The sequence below is a fragment of the Oncorhynchus gorbuscha genome, linkage group LG25 (genome assembly GCF_021184085.1).
Source record: "Oncorhynchus gorbuscha isolate QuinsamMale2020 ecotype Even-year linkage group LG25, OgorEven_v1.0, whole genome shotgun sequence".
NCBI classification, from domain to species: domain Eukaryota; kingdom Metazoa; phylum Chordata; class Actinopteri; order Salmoniformes; family Salmonidae; genus Oncorhynchus; species Oncorhynchus gorbuscha.
The window spans coordinates 38831118-38848000 of record NC_060197.1 but is presented as its reverse complement, the minus strand read 5'-3'; the positions used below and the strand labels follow the sequence as shown (position 1 = coordinate 38848000).

The 16883-nt window shown below is 44.8% G+C and overlaps 1 protein-coding gene across 3 annotated transcripts in view; it reads right to left on the bottom strand.

Moving 5' to 3' along the window:
- Positions 1-16883, bottom strand: part of rtn3 (reticulon 3) — a 34543-nt gene that overhangs the window by 15734 nt on the left and 1926 nt on the right. Inside the window, exons 2-3 of one of the 3 annotated variants that reach the window (XM_046329376.1) lie at positions 11487-11534; positions 1960-6138 (exon numbers count right to left, since the gene is read on the bottom strand). The exons of 1 other annotated variant lie outside the window; for it this stretch is intronic. In XM_046329376.1, coding sequence (XP_046185332.1) covers positions 3533-6138; positions 11487-11534 — 2654 coding nt within the window. In that variant the 3' untranslated portion in view covers positions 1960-3532. Of the gene's footprint in view, positions 1-1959; positions 6139-11486; positions 11535-16883 lie in introns of those variants that run through there. One more of the 3 variants, XM_046329377.1, reaches the window with a different exon arrangement.

Here is a 16883-nt window from a genome sequence, read left to right as displayed (position 1 = left end):
CCCCGGCCCTACATACCGACACTCAAATCTAGCATGTCTCGTCTACAGGCATACCGTGGGAAATGCATGTCAAAATAGGGCAGCTAAGATTAATATCGTCATATGTTATCAGCCAGTAAGCAGCTGTGTCGTGGGGCAGTGTTACAGATGGGTAATAGGAATTTATCCAGGGCTGCACATAGTAAAGGCACAAATTTACACAAGATTGAGTGGAGAAGAAAAACAATCACTTATCTATATCCTGTTGCAGTGACAGGATATGTGTTGTGAAATTAGGCTACACAGCAGATAGTTTTACATCAATAAAATACCTACTTATATTGGCTGCGGTGTGTCATTGTTATTAACTGGCAATTCTGGACAACTGTGTGGGGTGTTTATTGAACCAGGGAGGTTTGAGGGAATAAATTAAGATACTTAGTTCTCATAGTGCTCTTTTACCCTTCCTCTAATTTAGTCATGTTTTCTTACAACTAATGTACTAAAACACTGCTCCTCCGCAGGAGTGTTTATCAAAAATCTAAATCTCCATTATTAAATAACATTGTTCCAAATATACTACAATATGGAGAGTTGTGTATCAGTTCAAACGTGAAGCACGGCTGCTTGACGGTGAAAAATATCATCTTGTTTACAGAATGACAGAGCAGCAGCGCCCCTGTTGTTGTTGAGGACAGACAGCATTAATGTTCCTGATGCCGCCTGACTGTCTGCTGAGCAGCGCCGAGTGAACAAGTCGGGTTTCCACACCCAGCACTGCAGGGGTCCGAGTCCCTCCCAGCCTGCTTGCCGGTACCCACAGGGAGGCAGCCTGGGCTGACGGCCCTCGTTCATTATCGTGCCCCCCCCCCGTTACAGGCTCAAGCAGTGTTCCCAGTGTCAACAGAGCTGCAGTGGGCTGCTTTCCACCTCACTGGACAGCAACCAGCTCTTAGAGGTACAGGCATCACACCACCTCCTGCTTGGCAGTATGTGTTTGACCTAATACAACAGCCTGGACACCGACTGCAATCCTTTACTCCTGTGAAGCTAAACCAGCTGATAAATCTTCATTATGCAATTGAAATACCAGAGGTGATTACACACATTGGAATGGGTGGGGAAGTGGGATTCAAGTCTTCACATGATTCACTTCCTTCCGACTGGCTGGCCCGATCCCTCACAGTCCACATAAACACAGGATTAACACAAATCGGACTGCCTGATTTGAACTAATCTTTAAAGGCCTGGCAGCAAGTCGAGATGTTCTTACTAACCCAAGCTACCACAGTCCAAATGTGTACCCTATTTGGGAAGATGACTGATTCATATCAGCAGGAGTAGATCCATTTATTTTTGAGGCCCATTGATGGGAAACTGGTATACCCACGCTGAATATATCAACAACAGAGCCAATCCAACTAAAACAGGTGGTTAAAAACACACTCAAATAAACTGAACTCACCTAGCCAGCCTGCGGAGTTGAGGCAGCAACACTGTGGAAGCTGAGGGACAGGACAAGGTTCAAAAGGGCACTTAAAAAGAGAAATCCTATACATGTAGCAGATTGAGAGAAAAATAGACCCAAATATTTAAGCTATGCTTTTTGAATTTTGGTCTATAAGTATACAGTAACCACTAGTCAACATTATGAACACTTGCTCCTTCCATTTAACAGCTTTCACCTGTTCAATCCACTTCAATCAGCGTAGATGAAGGGGAGGAGACTGTTTAAAGGAGGATTTATAAGCCTTGAGACACGGATTGTGTGCGTGTGCCATTCAGAGGGTGAATGGGCAGGAATAAAGATTTAAGTGCCTTTGAACAGGGTGTGGCACTAGATGCCAGGAGCACTGGTTTGTGTCAAGAATAAACACTGCTGGGTTTCACGCTCAACAGTTTCCCGCGTATCAAGAATGGTCCACCACCCAAAGGACATCCAACCAACTTGACACAACTGTGGAAAGCATTGGAGTCAACATGGGCCAGCATCCCTGTGGAACGCTTTTGACCCCTTGTAGAGTCCATGCCCCGACGAATTGAGGCTGTTCTGAGGGCAAAAGGGGTTGGGGACTCAATATGAGGAAGGCGTTTCCACAATGTTGGGTAAACTCTGTGTATATATAGTGCATTATTGATCACTTTACTATAAACACATTGTGCTAAAGCATCTTTCAAACAGTACTCACTGTAATACTTTATCATTCCCTCCACGACTGCATGGCATATACCTTCCCAGAGTTACTGGTTGCCTCCGTGATGACCTAACGTTCCATAGCATGCCCGTGGTGTAGGTTAAGCTCACAGCGACTGTACGGGTTTGAGTGCATCCTGCATTCACTTGTCTGCATACCAGTCAATGTGTGCCACGTTTGGATTTCCTTTTTGCACTGAGCAGGAAGAGAATAGGAAGAGGTCTCCTATTTACTTTAACACTACACCGTGAAGAGGGCTATCCTGCCACTGGGTAAATCAAAAGCACACACCCATTACACTAAATGTATATAAATAGAATAGACGTTCCAGCTTGTTAGATGGTATGTAACAATGACAGCAGTGATAATGTATGCAATATTGGATGATCATATGGAAAAAATATATATATATATTTTTTTACTTCAGTTTGTTTTTGTAAATACTATCTGAAACTGCATTGTTGGTTAAGGGCACGTAAGTAAGCATTTCTCTGTAAGGTCTACACCGGTTGTAATCGGTGCATGTGACAAATATTTGATTTGCCGATTTGAGATAGATATTGAGCAGAAGTTCATTTACTGCATCCTTTGTACCATTAAAAACCAAAATTGGTCACACACGGCATATAATTTTCCAGATAAGGAGGGGGGGGGGGGGCTGTACCATGATTCAAGAGGAGATTCATTAGATTGATTGGTACCCTGCATCTCAGCCTACTGTGACAATTTTCACACAAAATACAAAGAGGGCCAATGCCCCCTAGCCTGGTCCCATCTGTATGGCCTTTTGCCAACTCACACTTAGGCACATACAGATCTGAGAGCAGCCCGCAATGACTCATGAATATCGGAGCATTTTTCACATAACTCTCTACTGAGTCTGGACATGCTTTGTAACATCCAATAATCCAGCAGGATCACAATAATGAATGATGTCATCATAAAAAAGGTTGAGTAAAGTCCGCTCCGTGAAAATGACCATCAGTCTCTGGAATGATCGTCTCCCGTCCTGTTCAAGTGCACTGTAGCGTGGAACGTCGCCCAAAGCAGAAACCCAACGCTGGTGGACCGACTATGCCGCCTGACTTCCAGGGACATTGCAAGCAGACACCATGAAGCCACGTTTGAACTGCCCACCACCCACTGTCCGACCATGATTACTGCCAACCTTAAGGACATGGGGGATCATTTGGAAAATACACACACAGCACAATATATAGTTTGAACCTTTTGACTTTTGTAATATCTGCACTCTAAAATAAATATTTCGGTAATAAAGCCATGGCGCCTGTATCAGATTTTTTTTTAAAGAATCAACATTGTGATTATATACCATATGTTATATAGTTAATGTGCTCCTATTTTGAATAGGAGGACCAAGATGGGAGAAAGGTGCAAGAGAGAGAGAGGGGAAGAGGGATCATTGTGCTTTGCTTGTGTGAGGTTAGCAGGCACAGATCCCAGAGGGAAGACATGTTACCTGACAAGTGCGTTAGTATTGCTGCCAAGACATGCTCTGCAAGGTGGTAGGCCTCAGCCACCCACACGTCCATGGCCTCTACCTCGTTGGAATATACACCGTCGGAAGCAGGTTTGTTTTGGGGAGAAGGAGGGTCGGAGGTTGTTGATATAAAGGAAGACTGGGATTTCTCAGAAGCCTTGATAGTAGACTGGAGGTCAGCCTCCTCCTCTTGGCTGCTGCCCAACTCTTTGAGGGCATTGATAGTGAGGCGTTCCTGCTCCAGATCCATGACCATGGTTGGTGTGGGCTGGGAGGGAGGGGCGCCTGTTTTAGGACACTCATCCTTGGCTGTGAGATCTTGACGGAGGTCTTCTGGATCTTCATCCTGTCGTGACTTCAGGCACTCCCTCATGAACTCGACGAAGCTGTCCGTGGCACCAGAGACTGAGCAGTCCGGCTCAATGCTTTCTGGGTCACTGGTATTGTCTGGTGACTGGTGTCCTGCTTCAGCTTCCTGAGGCGGAAGTGTCTTGCTGTTGACAACACTATCTGTAATGAGGATTTCATCATTCAATTTCTTCTCAGTCTTGGGCTCCAGGGTGCTGCCAGGCAGTTCACTCTGGAAAGAGGCGAATGGATCTTTGGGAAACTCCCTGGGAGATGGCTGGCCTCCAACTGGCATGGGGAAGGAGTCCACGTCAGCCATCAAGGGGATATCCTGCTCCACAGTGGTTGCATTGTTTTGAGAGAGTAGTGTTCCAATATGGATCTGTGAGGTTGGATTGGAAGGAGAAGGCTCAGGTACAGTGTTAAAGTTCAGCTCTTGATCATCAATGGTGTCATTCATGGATGGAAGTGAGTCTTCATCTTCAAAAGACTGTCTGTCGTATTTACGGATTGCGTCATCCTCCATGTCGTTGGGTTTTGAAAGCTCAACTGTCTGCATATAATCCTCTTTAACATCAGACTCTGGCTTCTCTTCAAACTTGGAGGGGCAAAGTGGAAGATCCTGAGCTGCAACATTAGCAGAGCTCAATTTAATTAAGATATCTTGCGCGCCAGTTGACCAGTCATCGTCATCATATTCTGGAAAGTCTGAAAGGTTGTCTGCGGTTTTCTCGGGAGGTTTGGCAGTAGAAGGGGAAGACTTTCCATTAGACTCATTGGGGGTCTGTGAATGGTCAGACTCCACTTTCTGTGCTTGTGAAACCTCAGCACTTGAGCCCTTTGACTCATCATTAGTTACTGTGGTCTTCATATTATCTGTATCCAAATCAGATTTCAGGATCTTGTGTTTAGGTGAGTATTCAGAGTCGACAGGAGAGGAGGGAGGAGAATAACCCTCATATTCTAAGGGAGGAATTTGGGAAAATTCCTTTTTAGTCACATCTGGTTGTGGCTCAGGTATTTTTGGTGGCTCTTTCACAGGGTCTTCTACAACTTCATAATTTTCATCCTCTATTTCAATCTCCATCTCCTCATCGCTGTAATTCGGCTCGTCCGTCTCAATAACATTGATGGTAGGGACCCGCATTGGCTGCTTTGCTGGCGGGGTTTCCTTTTCTTCAGTAGGGAGAGATGGAACAGAGGGGTTATGGGCAGGTGTAGCATCACTTGATAAAGAGGGGCCAAGAATGGAGGCAGTGTCCTTGATGGCGGTGTCCTCAGAGTCTCCTGAGCTGCCGACTACCCCTTGGAGCGCCAGGTCACCACCCCATGGGGCCTGCTTGGTCTTCAAATCCTTCTCTTTCGAGTCAGAGGAGGGAGAGGGAGAGTCCAAACCAGCAGGAGGGGCAGGCGAAGCAGTGAGCTCGGAATGAAGGTCAGGGGGGCCTTGGGTGTCTGTTATGTAAGCTTTAGGTAGGAAGCTCAGATCAAATTCGTCCTCGACGCTAGGCTGCTGCGCTGGGTCTTTTAAGACATTTTTCAGTTTAGGCCTTTCAATGGGAGAGTCCATGAAAGCGTCAGGGACACATGCAAATGCCTCTGGGTCATCAGGCATCACTTTATCTGCCACTTTAATCTCTTGTAATTTGCCATCCTCTGATACAAGAGCATCTTCAAAGTCGGGCACAGGGGGTAAGTGAGCTCTCATCCAGTCTGCAGTATCTTCAAACTCACTCCCTTGTCGGGCTTCTCCCATGACCTCAAAGGGGGATTCTGGCGATTCCTGATGAATGGAAGCTCCTTTTGTCTGGAAGGGTGAGGTGCTCTCTGTTGGCGCCTCAGGAGGAGACGTCTCATAGTGATGCTCTTTGAAGTGAGGGAAGCCGCCGTCGTTCTTGGGCTCCTTTGCTGCCAGGGCCTCAAGTGCCTTAATCCTCTCAGACACGGGGGACGTCACATTCGGTGAATCATCTTGCGTTCCGTCAGGCTGACCTGATGATGGGTCACTCCCGTAGTTTGCGGAAGATGAGCCGGGTTGAGAGGGCCTGGTGAAGCGAAGGGAGGTGGCCACCCCTCCTGAGGAGGGTGTGTCAGAGCCCAGCACCACCCCTTTGTCTGTGTCGGCCATGCACGGAGGCAGGGAAGGGAAGAAGGAGGGCATAAAAAAATCACACACTCAAAACTCCCATGCACGTCCAGTTATAGTCGGTAGAGGCCATTTTGTTGCAGCCCAAGCAGTCATGCATAGCATGGGACGGTTTTAAGTCAGTAATGGATGAGGGCGTCAGTCAGCATGCATTGCTGACTTAACCTCTCAAGTTGTTGCCATTGAAAATGCTCTTCAATGAGGCAACATTGGAAATGACTTGTATGGTCGAAATGAAGCAGCTCCAAACGAAATAAGAAAATTGTATCTATAAACTAAACTGTTATACTATGTGACGTGTGGTAGCATATGCATTGTTGTCTACGTCACAAGTTTTGCTATGAATATATTTTTTAAGTACAGCTGCATAGACTATGGCCTGGAGTTTTGTTAAATCGGGTACTCCATGTCTGGTATGTCTTACAAAATACTTGTGATGGAGAAAGGGTTGGTACACAATCTATCTTTCCTCTATCTGGGTAACATCAAGGACCTTACTGAGAACCATTGAGCAGTCACTTCCCATCTCCCGAAGACCAACATAAATGACTACAGGGCATCATAGAATGTGACAACGGGGACGAGATAAAAATGTGCCTTGAAGCAAAGGTCACATAGGATAAATGCTCCACGTTTTAACTTTCAATGCCTTTTAAAATGGGCCAGAGACTAAGGTCAAGCGACTGCAGCCTAGTATAAACAGGAGTTAAATTAAAAAGGTGTTGTTTCTATAATAACCAAATTAAACAAATCATTTGATTACCAAATTAGCTCCTATCTGAAAACAACCTATAGGCCTACATACAAAGGGGAACACTCTGCTGAAGGGGAACACTCTGCTGAAGGGGAACACTCTGCTGAAGGGGAACACTCTGCTGAAGGGGAACACTCTGCTGAAGGGGAACACTCTGCTGAAGGGGAACACTCTGCTGAAGGGGAACACTCTGCTGAAGGGGAACACTCTGCTGAAGGGGAACACTCTGCTGAAGGGGAACACTCTGCTGAAGGGGAACACTCTGCTGAAGGGGAACACTCTGCTGAAGGGGAACACTCTGCTGAAGGGGAACACTCTGCTGAAGGGGAACACTCTGCTGAAGGGGAACACTCTGCTTCGTGTCTTCAATACTGCAGATGTCTGTGTAAGTAACGCAATGTCAACATAATTATAATGCGTGAATATGTTTAAGCGTCATACCGTAATCTTGTAAATTAGGTACGATATTCATCAAACAGAACAATACAATATCTTTAATGTACTGAGATGACTCATCCCAGGAATGAATACAGTGCACTACCTCAGACTCAAAAATATAACCGGAGTGAAATTAAAACATCATTGATTTACAGGACTAGTCTCATCCTCAGATGACCTACGGACCAATTTGCAAGCATGACCAGGTCGCACTATTCTGGCCTTGTCCCACCCGACTATCGGTGTAATCAATAAGAAAATCCAGCACACATAACAAGCTGGACAATAGTCCCGGTGTTGAGGCTTCCTAAATCATGTCCCCCACCCCTGTGCTGCAGTCTGTCAATATGCCACTAAGCACACTAACCTGCTGCTATTGCCACACGCCACAGCTGAAGTGACAGAGTCAGACTGGGACAAGGATCCCCTCAATGGCACAGTGCCACGGGTACATACATAATCCACAAGATATTCCAAGCTTCTCCAATAAGCACATGATCCCTTTTCAGCCTAATGGTCCCCCCCTGTAATTTTCCAACGCCCAGAGACAAGCAATCATAGTGGGGAATTGGCAGCTATATTGGGAGGTACACATCAGCTGTCTGCTTGCCTCTGCAATCCCCAGGCAAACAGAGACCAAGGTTTGACCCCTGCTTTGAGGAAATATCTCCAGCAGGAACAGGTCAAATATGCAGTTGGTACTTTCTCCAAATGCAACAAGGTGCACTTTTCCCTCTATATGCTTATTTACTATAAATGGAGTCAAGAGATCCACATCTAAGAGGAACAAATCAATGGCGCCGTTTCTTTTCAAATCCAATGTTATAGTACATTTCGTAAAAGGACACAACAGCTTCCGTCAACGTGTTAATAGTATTGTTATTGTAGCTTGGTGCTCTGGAAAGGCATTGTGGCCAGTCAGCATGACCCTGCAGCCAACCTAAACCCACAGCACCGTGTTTATCGGTACACAACTCAAGGGTGGGTTGTCTTGGTCTGGGCCTTCCCCTCCCATTGAGGTCCATTATGCATTGTTCAAACTAGGCCACATACACAAATGGACTTTCCATGTAGCCGAAAACAATGTAGCATTTTGGCTCGACGCAAGTAAACAAATGACAAAAACGGCTACCGCACCGTGAACAGGAATCAGAGCCACTAGCAACAGGGAGCCGACACTCCCCGATTGGAATCACAAATAACACGACCCAAAAACACTAGAAAACTGTCAAACACGGTTTTGTAATACTCATTCAACCTCTGATGAGAACATCACTTCCTGTGGTCCTCAGTTGTTGGGGATACAGAGGTTATTATATTACGTAATCTACTCCCCACAGTTATTGGAGTGGAGTACTAAAGTGTGTGGGATCCAAAAAACATCTCACATCCCAAAATATGTCTAGCAGGAAGACTCAAAAAGGGACGCATTTCTTCAAGATGAGAAAGTGTAAATCAGCTCAATCATTTCAGCACTATGTGGATGAGTCAAATAGTTGACTTGATAAGACAACCTTCCAGTAGGGATCACAGCTTAGCTAAATCAAGAAAAGATTTGCCTCTAGACAAGAAAAAGATAGACATCTTTTTTTTAAAGGACGAGAACTGCATTTTAAGTATACACTTGAAGGTATGAGGATATTGCGTGTTTAAGTCACATTCCACTTGTGCATCGAGTCCCGAGCTGGTAAGCCTACAAACTGTTATTGTTAAAAATTATACTAGTACTACTATTCACAAAAGCATGAACACAGTGAAATATTTTTGCTGCATCACTATATGATGAGGGATCAAATTCCATTGGGTACAGCAGTGTCATTCCCAATTAGTGATGGATGGAATAGCTCCCAGGCCCATCTCCCTCACTGTGTGATTAGCGGACTGTTTTTGACTTATTATCTTAGCACTACATAGGACAGATTCAGTTTCTGGCCAGCTAGTCTGGCTTAAGTTTAATACTCTTGCTATACTGTCCAAGTCTACACATTGTAGGCTACTTTTATAAAACACTAACGAAATTGTGTTCCAGAAAACAAACCAAGCAAAAAAAAAAAAAGCTACATCAAGAAAACAAAATACATACACATTACGATCATCCCTAAAATAAAAAACACTTTTTGGCTCCAGCAATGGTGACATGCAAAAAGCTTAAGAAGATATAAGCAGAGGTAGAGGAGCAGAGCGCATCCAGGGTGGAGGGCTCCAAACCCAGCCTTAAGAGGGCATAGAGCAGCGAGTGGTGGATCCCTCCCCCAGTGCCCTTCATCCTCCAGTGCCGGTGAAGGGACTGGGGTGGGAGGTTCTTCGAGAGATGGGGCATAAGGCCTGGATGAAGGGACTGGGGTGGGAGGTTCTTCGAGATGGGGCATAAGGCCTGGATGAAGGGACTGGGGTGGGAGGTTCTTCGAGATGGGGCATAAGGCCTGGATGAAGGGACTGGGGTGGGAGGTTCTTCGAGATGGGGCATAAGGCCTGGATGAAGGGACTGGGGTGGGAGGTTCTTCGAGATGGGGCATAAGGCCTGGATGAAGGGACTGGGGTGGGAGGCTCTTTGAGTTGGGCATAAGGCCTGGATGAAGGGACTGGGGTGGGAGGCTCTTCGAGATGGGGCATAAGGCCTGGATGAAGGGACTGGGGTGGGAGGCTCTTCGAGATGGGGCATAAGGCCTGGATGAAGGGACTGGGGTGGGAGGCTCTTTGAGTTGGGCATAAGGCCTGGATGAAGGGACTGGGGTGGGAGGCTCTTCGAGTTGGGCATAAGGCCTGGATGAAGGAACTGGGGTGGGAGGCTCTTCGAGATGGGGCATAAGGCCTGGATGAAGGGACTGGGGTGGGAGGCTCTTTGAGTTGGGCATAAGGCCTGGATGAAGGGACTGGGGTGGGAGGCTCTTCGAGATGGGGCATAAGGCCTGGATCAAGGGACTGGGGTGGGAGGCTCTTCGAGATGGGGCATAAGGCCTTGATGAAGGGACTGGGGTGGGAGGCTCTTCGAGATGGGGCATAAGGCCTTGATGAAGGGACTGGGGTGGGAGGCTCTTCGAGATTGGGCATAAGGCCTGGATGAAGGGGCCATCTATCCAAGGACAGCTAGGGCCCCTCTGGGACAACCAACCGGAGACATTTTTAGAGATTTTCCTCATTGTGAACTTGAACTTCTCTCAGCTTTCTTAAAATAAGGTGGCAATCTTGGGATTATCTTGGACCTACAGTGCCATTGACCTAAATAATGTGACAGAGTGGATTAGGCAGTAAAGACTGGAAATAGATCCACTTGCTGCCATTTGTAGGTCTTGTCAGTTTTCTGATACGGGTAAGAACAGTGAGGGTTCACTCAACTAATTCCAAACATGCACTATTCCTCATCGCAGTGCTGCTAGTTTGATATGCCTCCTTGATGCCAATTTACTCCATCAATTTCAACCTATTCCACTGGGAATGTCAGTGCATTCCATTGGGAATCAATCTACTGGATCACTACACCATCAATTGATGGATTGATCCATTACTGTACATCTCAATTAGCTCTGTGGATAAATCAATTCATCACGTGTCAGGCTGTGTGTTTTGCATATATGCTGTATCCAGTATGGTACATAACATGCATGCCTGAAGACATCTTCACTTAAAAAACAGGCTTTAAACCTGAACTCTGTGCAAACTTCCCTTAAATAAAACACGTGATTCTCCCTTGCCATGCACCATGTGCGTCAGTCAGGGGCTTCGGGGTTGGGCCTGTTGCTGCTCGTAATTGAACAGATCTGGCCTCCAGTTGGGGAGGGAGGGGGGTTGAAAATTCCAAGTCAGACACTGTTGAAAGAGGGAGGAGCCTCGCTGCCCTGCTAAATTGCAATTAGTGCAGGCAGTCAGCAACATAGGAAACAGATGGGATACAGTTACAGGGCTTCTAGGGGTGGGTTCTGTTGAAGATTGCGTAGTGGGGGTGGAATTAAATGTTTCCAGGCCTCTAGTATGAAGTTCTTGGTCTGGACTAGAGTAGGAGAAGAGCACTTGAGAGGAATGAAAGGCATTTCAGCAGCAGCCGAGCAAGAGAGAATGACAGGGAGAGTGTGAAGGTCGTGAGAGGGAGGATAGCAGACGAGCAGTGTAACAGAACCATACACTTGCCTTCAGGAGACTGAATGAGAGATACAGGCGAAGAGGAAAGAAAGGAATCTGAAAAAAATATAAGGACAGAAGAATGAACATCCTACAGTGGCAGAAAATAACTCTCATCCCCATAACAACATCCCACCATTTTATACATTAACGTCAACTGGATGCCTGGTGGGACTCCCACTAATCCGACCTATCAACTATACAATACTGTATGCTTTACAACGTGGACTGTGTCAGAAGCTACGGTAAAATAACTGCTAACATGCAAGCCCCATGCAACTGGTAGTGTCTACCAGTTTACTACCAATAAAACAACTATGATCAACTTAATCCATGCACTTAACATTTCCTATGCAAGCAAAGACAATAACAAATATGACAAACGCAAATACTTCTTCACGACGCACAAATAACGTTGTTTCCAACAACGTCACACTACTCATAACATTGTATGGTACATTCCATGTCATTTTTATGCAATTTGTACATATTTCTCCTATGGTTTACGATACTCGTTGCCAATCAGACACCCACATTGCACTCGCTTGATGGTAAGTCATCATGTAACCTAAGTGATCACAAGGACAGTTTTTGTGGAGCAATAGTTCCATCTAACAACATCACTGAATATCAAAGGTGGAACAAGGTTTTTCCCTTTCTTACACATTTAACAGCTGGGGAACACCAGAGGGAATTTCTTCAGTGGTGAGTGAGATGGCAACAACGATGTATATAAACCCTGGACTACTGATGCCATGTTTTGACCATTGAGAGGCTTTGAAGCCACCGGTCGGCTATATGACACCCCGAGTAGGAACAGTCCTCCATAGGAATGAAAGGGATTCTACAGTAGTTTAAATGGATTCAAAGACAAAATTACATATTTAAGTATTTTGGTTTTAGTGCAGACAGTGACATTAGTAAATCGCTAACGATTGTACATTAAGGAAATATTTGTATTTTCATTTAGCTCACATACCTTAATGCATACCATTTAAAAGTGTCTAATATATTAAGTGGGGCAAAAATAAATGTAGACATTAATACATTTTACAGCGGCAGGAGTACCAAGATGGGGGAACAGTGGCTTCAACACAGAGCCACCTATCAGTCATCTAGTGTATGCATGCCACTCCAATACCTTGACTTTGTTGTCCTTAAGCCATTTTGCCACAACTTTGGAAGTATGCTTGGGGTCATTGTCCATTTGGAAGACCCATTTGTGACCAAGCTTTAACTTCCTGACTGATGTCTTGCTTAAATATATCCACAGAATTTCTCCTTATGCCGCCATCTATTTTGTGAAGTGCACCAGTCCCTCCTGCAGCAAAGCACCCCCACAACAGGATGCTGCCACCAACGTGCTTCACGGTTGGGATTTTGTTCGTCGGCTTGCAAGCCTCCCCTTTTTCCTCCAAACATAACGATGGTCATTACAGCCAAACAGTTCTATTTTTGTTTCATCAGACCAGAGGACATGTCTCCAAAAAGTACAATCTATGTCCACACGTGCAGTTGCAAACCGTAGTCTGGCTTTGTCAATGGCGGTTTTGGAGCAGTGACTCCTTCCTTGCTGAGCGGCCTTTCAGGTTATGTCGATATAGGACTCGGTTTACTGTGGATATAGATACTTTTGTACCTGTTTCCTCCAGCATCTTCACAAGGTCCTTTGCTGTTGTTCTGTGATTGATTTGCACTTTTCACACCATAGTATGTTCAGCTCAAGGAGACAGAACGTGTCTCCTTCTTGTGTGGTATGACTGCTGCGTGGTCCCATCGTGTTTATACTTGCGTACTATTGCTTGTACAGATGAACGTGGAACCTTCTCAGGCATTTGGAAATTGCTCCCAAGGATGAACCAGACTTGTGTAGGTCTACAGTTTTATTTCGGAGGTCTTGGCTGATTTCTTTTGATTTTCCCATGATGTCAAGCAAAGAGGCACTGAGTTTGAAGGTAGGCCTTGAAATACAACCACAGGTACACCTCCAATTGACTCAAATGATGTCAATTAGCTTATCAGAAGCTTCTAAAGCCATGACATAATTTTCTGGAATTTTCCAACCTGTTTAAAGGCACGGTCAACGTAAACTTCCGACTTCAACTGTATAATCTTGTCTTGCCCATTCACCCTCTGAATAGCACACAAACCATTTCTCAAGGCTTAACATTCCTTCTTTAACCCATCTCCCTCCCTTCATCTACACCGATTGAAGTGGATTTAACAAGTGATATCAATAAGGGATCATAGCTTTCACCTGGATTTACCTAGTCTATGTCATGGAAAGAGCAGGTACTCTTAATGCTTTGTAGACTCAGTATACGCGTATGACATATGGTAAAATGCATGAGCCGGTTAATCAATCAGAATCATCGTCGCCCCAAAACGAGTCACATAGGAGACTGGCTGATCAGGTCGACAAGCCCTTGCTATGTAACATTCCTCTTTAAGACTCGCCCAGACTCTTAATCTACCTATGCCACACCTGCAATAAGAAAATTAGTCAACGTTCTGCTTCTTTCGCTGACAATTCCAAATAGCCTGAAACCATTGGTGGTAGCGTGGAAGTACATGAACTATTTCAGATGGAAAACGTATCCTCACAGTGTCCACAAAAACAACCTCGAGAGTCACTTATCTAAGAAGATCTATGCAAGAGAACTACTCCCTTTTAGCAGACGCATCTTTGTCAAATATGTGCTTTTTTAACAGACTTTGACCATTCCTCTAGTTATGGTTGTCTATGACAAGGGTTAAACACGGCTTCATATAGCTCGTGTTTCCAACACTTCCAGCCTTGATACAACATTCTCATGACCGGCAGACATGAGTAGGAAGTGAACCTGCTTAGGCACAATGCCACCCTATTCTCTACTACTAGATGTGAATGTAGGCTCATCTATGGGGGAGCGAGGGCCTAACTTTGCATTCCCAGTCCTACCAGCCATTTCTGTCCCATCCCGAGGAAAGTGAAGTCACTCAAACCGGGGGGGGGCTTCGGGGGCAGTTTGCTGCCTCAGCCCGATTTACTGACCTTAGACTATATAGTCTGCCAGAACAGAGCGCCAGCCAGAGAGGGAGAGAAAATAAGCAGATAGGAGAGGGGGCCAAAAGTACCCCATGTTCTCACAAACTACTGCCATGGTCTTATCTGCAGGCTCCTCATTGCACTGGCCTAGATTCTGGATCATTCCTCAGCCTGTATCCGTTTCACTGCATCTTAACAGTCAAGCTAAAAACCAGCCGAATGTTAATTCCCACTCTGCAAAATGCAGCATTTCAAATAATAACATCTCTAGTCTAAAGTAATCCTTAGTGACTACTGTATATTTAGTGTAGCTTTAACTAGCACACATCTTTCAAACTAAAAACATTAACTTCTTGCCGTTTGCTGACCTCAAACGTCGTTCTAACTGAAAACGTGGAAATCCCGATCAAAATGCCCATAGCATATGAAACAGAGAGCACCGGATTTAGCGCTGATAACAGTAAAATTACAATATTGCGGAGTTTGAATAATGCATCTCCAGTCCAGTAGTTGCTTTGGTTTTTTTCAGGCAATATTTTAACTTCCTATTAAAACAGATGCAGGAAGAAAATAGCACTGATTCAAACACTGACAACTTGAACAGCATTTCGGAAATATTCAGAAATCATTGTAACAAATTCTCCTGTACAGTCCAACAAAATGGTAGACCCATGGACATTCTGCCACCTTAGATAAATGGTTCCAGTGACGGAGCTTTGCACAATCACCTCGGAGAAGCGGCATCGAAAAGAACAGGGGGTGCTTTTCATGAACTAAATAACCCTGACAATCAACTGGCTCAATGCACTTTTAGATGCGAGACCTCTTAGGTTGATCTCTATGGTCACTTCCTTAGTGTTGTCACTCAAGTGTGTTGAGAATGAAGTAGGCATAAAAGAGACTGGCCAACACCGGCCTCAGATGGCAAGATGGGCCAAGTGTGCAAAGCGGTCATCAAGGCAAAGGGTGGCTACTTTAAAGAATCTCAAATATGTTGATTAGTTTAACACTTTGGTCACTACATGATTCCATGTGCCATTTAATAGTCTTGATGTCTTCACTATTCTACAAAGTAGAAAATAGTGAAAATAAAGATAAAACCCTGTAATGAGTAGGTGTCCAAACTTTTGACTGGTACTGTAAGTCCATTTGGTTTCCTCCAGACTGGGTGCTACATTAACTTGGCCACGGGACATTGATACTGTACGACAGTAGTGCCAAGGGTCCAACGAGGACTTGTGTCATCATTTAATCATACAGCAGAGTTAAGGGAGGGGAATAAATAGTCAGACAAGGAACTGCATCTGGTCTGTGTGACCAAGGACAAATGAAAGAATGGTAGACAGACAACTGACAATGTAGCACGGACTTCAGAAAAATGCAAAGGCCATCCCAATATCTTGGAGATTAGTTTTTTTTAAACATTAAATTTACACTTTAAAAAAAACACTGAATAAGTTATCACTGGCCTAGCGTGTCGAACACACCGACAGAGTCATTGCGCAAAATAGTACGCAGCATCATCTGAATATGTATAACTAAAGTTCAACATTCACCTTCTGCTTCCATTTCTGTCAAGCCGACTACGCATATAGTCTGATGCATACGTTTGAGACGTCCAACATATGCACCACACCCAACGCAATGCTGCAAGGCAAACACAGCCTTGGATTGGAAATTAACGTAATCCTGGTGTACCAAAATGCAATGACGCGGTCGGTTTGATCTAAGCGTAAATATTACTCACCTTTGAAAAATGTACAAGTTCGTAAATGCCTTTGTGACACACCCTTGAGGCAATATAACTGGTATTCAGCCTTGAACAGATTACAAAAGCATTCCCCGTTGGCAATATGAGCTGGGTCCCTTTTTTAGCATGCCTTTGAAATGATATACAGTACAAACTACATTTAAAAGGGTTAGTTGTTAACATACGGTAAAATAAGCCTGTAACACACAACCTGTAGGTCAACCAATAAGGTAACGATTTTCTATTTAAGAGCAGTTTGTACATTGATCATCTGATTAGGCTACTTTAGCATAACATTTTTTTAATTGAATATTTTCAAAAATTAAATACAATATACATGCAGTGAAGCCGCTCAACAACTACATCACATTGGTCATCGAACAGCCTCCCATCCAGAGCGACACAGAAGCAACCAGAGTCAACGCTCTGCTCAAGACCCCCCCAACAGTTCCCAAAGAGCTGCCCCTCAACCATCCAAGACCTCCCCCACAGTCCCCCCCGAAGAGAAATTCCATTCCCCACCCAATGCACCAACAAATTGAACAAAAGAGAAACAGATTAAAGACAATGGAAAACAATGACAAAAACCATAACAGCAAGGCCAACTGAATATGTTGAGTGCATGTAT